The 6,710-nt window shown below is 38.4% G+C and overlaps 1 protein-coding gene across 1 annotated transcript in view; it reads right to left on the reverse strand.

The window, feature by feature from the left end:
- The window catches only part of LOC106806993 (ryanodine receptor-like), a gene marked incomplete in the record, with an annotated part of 96,104 nt that extends 89,598 nt beyond the window's left edge, over window positions 1-6,506 (reverse strand). The window contains 2 exon segments of the mRNA XM_014809189.1: window positions 2,947-3,078; window positions 6,139-6,506. Of these exon segments, the coding sequence (XP_014664675.1) occupies window positions 2,947-3,078; window positions 6,139-6,207 (201 nt within the window).
- Window positions 6,507-6,710: the final 204 nt, after the last annotated feature.

The raw sequence follows: 6,710 nt of genomic DNA on the forward strand, positions 1-6,710 counted from the left end.
TGGATTTATCGATAGAGTTGTTTTTGGCGAAATTCAATGAACAACACATTTATGACAAAAAAAATCAATGACGCGGGTTTTAACCGAATGTATAAATCTGTTAGAATTGTATTGAATATTATTGACGAACTTGAACTTGACGAATCCCAAGCATTACGATTAATATAAACTTTGGCGAAATAAATAGAAATAGTTTACTGCATTTGGTCGCCTTCATCCTATATTCGCAAAGCCAAGACATACATAAACGAAAGTTAAATTGTGATTAGTAATATTCGCAAAGGCAAGATCGTAATACAGATTTGTCGAGACAGATTAGTACTTCTGATAAGAATAAAAAATAAGAATAAAAACACCGAACACAAGTGTGTTTGTGCGTGACAGAATTGTTGACATGAGACAGAAAACATTTATTACTTAGGTGCGACAACGTGGTGACATGATCGCATGCACGCGAGTACACAGACACACGCACGCACGCACGCACGCACGCGTGCACGCGAGTAAACAGCCACACACACACGCACGTACGCACGCAAACGAGTACACAGCCACACACACACACGTATACACACGTGCACACGAGTACACAGCCACATACGCACGCACACGAGCACGCACACGTGACAATGTAAACGAATCCAGATGAGACGGGATACTAGAAAAGCGTTGCCGAAAGGTGTTGATCCGAAGCGCTGAGCGCAGATGTTGCGCGCAGTTCCGTGGCAAGGCGCACGCGACCGCGAAACGTCGTGCGACAGTATGCAGCGCGTGGCAGCTATGGATCCGTGCGCCGAATGCATAGGCCGGCGCACGGATCCATAGCTGCCAGCGAACAGTCGACAATTTTACCGGGAAATTTCGACGAATAGTCAGGGGGGTCGGGGAATTTTATGTTTTGTTTGTGGGTTCATATCATTTCAAGCACACTCACGCACGCACTGAGCCACGCACACACACATACAAAGAGATACATGCACGCATACAAACGACATAATTTGGTTCACTCGGCACTGAACTGTAGTATTTGTAGCCTTTAAAAGAAGCCCAACATCGTTTTTCTAGGTGCTTGCATATAGCAGGACGAGTTAATCATAGATCACTAGTTAAAAAACGAGTGTCTGCGATTTTCGCGGTAGTTTGCCGGTGTCATGTTTTGAAGATAAACAAAAGCTTATCTTCAAAAATGTCGGTTAAATTACTACTAGCGTAACATTCGTATAACAAGTACATTTGATTTCTTTTGTCACTGTCAGTGAATAGTTTGACTAATAGTAATATTTCATGACAATTACTATCACTACTATTACTATTACAGTATTAGCTAGTATTGTGAGTATCTATACTATAATTTGGCTAATGTTGTGTGTGTGTGTGTGTGTGTGTGTGTGTGTGTGTGTGTGTGTGTGTGTGTGTGTGTGTGTGTGTTTCTTTGACCTCGCTTTTCTCCGTCATTTGTCACTCAATCGCGCTAACTGAAAATATTGAGAATCACGACGTCTGGGAGATGGTTGTGGCTGAGACAAAAATTTAAAACAGTTAACAAGTAAAAAAAAATGTAAAAGTCAAAATTCAATCATCACGTACGTGGGAATTCTTTCCCGTGTCATTGCCGCCGCCGTAGCGTAGTCGGTACGAGGTCGTTTTCCTAACATTTTTTACTCTTTAGTATCTACTTCTGCCACTTGAGCGTTAATTTCAAAATGTAAAAAATAAATGTTACTACATTCATTAAAAACATTTCACAAATTTAAAAATAGGGAGAATTACGGTTGTTTTTACTATTATTATTATTTACTACTATTATTATTTATTATTATTTTTGAGATGGCATATAGGATAGGATGGGATGGCATGGGTGGCATGGGGTGGCATGGGATAGGATGAGATGGGATGAGATGGCATGACATGCGATGGATGGATGGATGGAGGGATGGCTGGCTGGATGGATAGATGGATAGATACATTTTAAATATTGCTGGTATGTGTGTGCATGGAAGGATGTTATTGCTTCTATTTCTTCTTACAGTGATAATTTAAGTTAAGTTTCATTAGCCTAGTTACTACACATGGTCCATAGCAAGCCTCTACTGAAACTAAGCGTATAATTGCACAAACTATTATTATTCTAGCTTTTACAAATTAAAATATGCAGCATAAATGACTAAATGAGCGATTTTTTTTTAAACACACAATAAAATCTGTAATACTACAATCTGTTATCATTTCAACAACTAAAAATTACATTCTCCCTGTGTATATGACAAGCAAACAAACTACAGTTCTAAGTGTGAACCGGGTTCACATCATTTTTGCATGTCTGCCTCAAGGATTTTGTGGGATTTTTTTACTGCTGATAGAATTTCTTCCAAGCTTCCCAGTCGTAAACAACCTACACAGACGAAGACTAGAATTCTGGTTGCCTGGTCAATTAGCTAAGGGTTTAAAGATAACTATTTTTTTTAAACAAAAAATGTCGGGCATATTCCAGGAGAAAAAACTTACAGTGCATTCTGTAGAAAAGGGAAAGACGATGGGGAGGGTATAAGAAATGCCAAAGACTGAAGGTCGTCTATAACAAATGAAAAGAGAGAGAAGAAGTCGTTCTCCAGATGCTATTCAAGGGATGTGTAGGAAAGAATAACCATTGAATCCCATTAAATCCCTGTAAGAATAACCATTGAATCCCATTAAATCCCTGTAACAATAACCATTGAATCCCTGGAAGAATAACCATTGAATTCCATTCAATCCTTGTAACGATAACCATTAAATGCCATTAAATCCCTGGAAGAATAACCATTGAACCCCATTGAATCCCTGAAGAATAACCATTGAACCCCATTGAATCCCTGAAGAATAACCATTGCACTATCCTATAAAGAAAAGATAAAGAAACGCAGGAATATCTCGTAGGATATCCGTGACAATGCACCACACACTAACCTTGTCTGAGATGTTCTCGAGGAAGCATGTCCTGTTGCCGAAGCCCTCTGCTGCCAAGCACACGCGCTCGGTACCAGCCATCGACTCGCGACTGGCCATCACTACATTGCAGCTGATGCATATTGTATCGCCCTGTGGAAGAATGAGAGAGTGACTGCGTGAGATGAAACTACATGATGTATGAAGACAACTGCAACAACATCACAAGCGATAGATATTACACAGGATTGTCTCATTAAGCCTTATGAAGTCACGTTTAAATTGTTCCCTATTCGCTAACCTAGCCTATTTGACATGTAAAAACATTTATATTGTGTCACATATAAAAAACTGCAATTTGACAGATTTACTATAAACTATGTGACTGTTAGCCATGTTTTCCTGAAGCACTCACATAGAATATAGATAGTTACCACCACTGAAATGCATTTCATATCAGATTATTTATTATTTCATATTCATTTTTTACCGGCTTTTGTATACAGTTACTTCTATTTACAATTGTGGTCATAAGAACCAACAAGAACTATCACTGTTCAAAAAGCAATCAATAATAGCCTGTGTCTCTTCCGCAGACCCTTACTGATTTTATATAATGCAATGCCTATAGTAAGACTGCAACAACACATTATTTTCTATAAGAAAGACCATGGTCCCACTTTTAAAATCGAATAATGGTGGTACAAAATGTGAATTTGTCCTACTATTAATACGTTAAAAATTGTAACTGGCATAATTAGCATAACTGGCATAGAGACAAGGTAATGATTGGTGGCATCTCATGAGTTGCGAGAATCACGTGCTATTGATGTTGACTAACATATGTAAAGAAATCTACTTTGAAATGCAGATCACTGTACATACTATGAAAATAATGATGTTTCAAGTGTTCTACTAAGAAACATTAGGCTAATGATTAGCTTTGATGTATACTCTTGGTGGTAAGTATTAGAGAATGGTCAAGAAAATGTGAGAATTTAAAATAGTTGGGAAAACATATGAAATCGTTGCTTCAAGAAATATGTTAATTAGGCAATTAAATCATGTCTGAATTATGGGATGTTGCAAAATAACTTTATCATTGAAGGCATGTTAGACCCAATATTTGTTAGACACCAAAATATGTTAGGCCTGACTGAGGAGAACCCTGATGCACATGTCATAGGTAGATTGAACATGTGATAGTTATGATGATGAACACGTACACCATTGAAATTATAGTAAAGAATTATCCAAGGGATACAAAGTAACGCTGAGAGGGTCTATGTACCCCAGGGTACTGCCGGAACGTACCCTGGGTACGGTCCGGTATACCGGTACGTACCCTGGTACCAGCATATAAATCAACGTGATTTATATGCTCTGCTGGTACTATCTAATATGCCGGACCGGACCTCGCCTACTCCACTAACGAGTCTAGGGAGTCGCCTACGCCTACTCCCTAACCATATCAGATACTGAGATAGTTACCAGGGTACGTTCCGGCAGTACCCTGGGGGACATAGACCCTATGAGCCAAAGTAACCCTCAAGGTAGTTAACAGTAAACAGAAATCTGCATTCTTGAGCCATGATCGAGTACACTAACCTATCCACCAAATGGTTGGATGGGAGGTTGTAAATTATACTCTCAGCACGTGATTATTTTACACATTCTTTACTACTTTTAACACCACACAACATACTGACACGACTCCGACGTTTCCGTAAGCTTAGGCCAACTTAGCTTAATCACTGACCTAGATACTTTACAAAACCACTTACCAAGTTTATTATAGTAATTAATTCAGTGTAAATGCAATAAATCTATATAGTTAACCATACTAAAAATGTCATTAAATATGGCCACGTATCAAATGTTTATCCACCCCCCCCCCCCTTAATTTTACTCCAACAATTTATAGCAACAATTACACGTTTGCTCCAAGTTGCTGACATTGCTTGCTTACGTATAGCCTTCTCACTACCCTGAAGTGACTAATATTAGTAGTAGCTCTAGTACTATAGTCCGCGTACAGTTGCCGCTGGCCAGTACAACTGGCCAGTGGCAACTGTACGCGGGCTATAGTAGCCTACTACTACTACTACTAGTACTAGAGCTAATACTATTAGTATTAGTAGAAGCTAATTTCTTCCTATTCATGGTCCGTATATTTACAGTAAGAGTTAGCAAGCTTTCTTAGTATATAGCAAGACTCAGTGAGTCTGAGAAGAGGATAGGTTAAATATTATTCGCAGTGTAATAAATCATGAAAATTCACTAAAATATAGAAAAGAAATTGCGACGTTATGTCACGCCTTGGCTTCCGCACTCGAAATTCACAGTAAGCGCGGAATGCGCTAGTGGCGCCAGCTAGTAGGATATTTAAGTAATACTTCGAAACCTCATATAATGATTAGTCTTCAAAGCCGAAGATAGTCATATCAATATACCTCAAGTTCAGTTCTTATACCGAAGATGGAAAAAGACCAACTGAAAGTTTATCAAATTGAAAGATCGTAAAATTGCAGTAGAACAATTAAGCTCTAATTTTACAATTAACCGAAAAAATACGCTATTATTGTGTGGTACATAACACGGAAAATGTATAGCTATATCGTTGCAATATGTTACCAATATTACATAACAAAATATAATAGGTGAAAAAATTTCATGTATTCCTAAACAAATTTAATTAAAATATGCTGAATTTTGTCAAACCTCGCAATGAAGAATATTTTAATTTTTTAATTGTGCCATTATGCAATTACAAGCAACAGTCGATGGATAAAGTAATAATTAAAGCAATCTAGTTGTTCATGGATCCTTTTAGTTAACATTATCTTGAATTTGTCTGATATATATTAGTAGATTTTGTTGACGCAGTATAACACCATTCATGAATATATATATATGTATATGTATATATATATATATATATATATATATATATATATATATATATATATATATATATATATATATATATATATATATATATTGATAAATGATGAGAAACAAATCTTGAAGTCTAAACTAAAAATTTGAAATACATATTCCTAAAAAAACATACTGTTTACTGCAGAGAATTCGCTATATTGGCAATCATAATCTATAAATCGAGTATCGTGCCATGACTATTAACGCTTAGGAACCTTTCATTTATCAATCGCAATTTCATTTTAAGACATTAATTGTAATTATACTACTCACCGTCCTTAAGAACGCAATATCGTCGAGTTCAGCGGAGTCTCCCCCGTCCTTTTCTTGTGGGTCGGCCATGTTTGCAACTGAACCCTGATGAACACGCACTCCACGGCGAGCTGCTAACAACAGTCGGTGAGGATTTCCTGCACGCTAAATGTACGTAGAATTCTTGCGATCAGAAACGGGAATGCTACGAGAATTTTACGCTAATATCCATGTAAGCCGTGTGAAATCGCGCCACGATATATCGATGAATCTACTACTAAACGGAGACGCAGCGCATGTTTTCAAACTTCGAGAAGGGTTTATGTTGGCGACGCCGTATTCATTGGCCCGTCTCCGCACTGAGCCCGGTCGTGTACTGTGTGTCTACAAGATATCCACGTCTAATCTCAGCCTGCCTAGGGAGCCTCGCTGCCTCATCGTCGGCCCACGGAGAGAGCTCGTAGCTGGCTAACGCCGAAACGCGATACGGGGAGCGAGAGCAGCGCGCGCACATGCGGGCGCCGAGCGGTTATTTTTGGTTGCCGGCAAAATTCGACTTTCGTCGTCATCGAGTTGCATGAGCGAGAACAGAA

This window comes from Priapulus caudatus, unplaced genomic scaffold, assembly GCF_000485595.1.
Source record: "Priapulus caudatus unplaced genomic scaffold, Priapulus_caudatus-5.0.1 Scaffold189, whole genome shotgun sequence".
Classification (NCBI taxonomy): domain Eukaryota; kingdom Metazoa; phylum Priapulida; class Priapulimorpha; order Priapulimorphida; family Priapulidae; genus Priapulus; species Priapulus caudatus.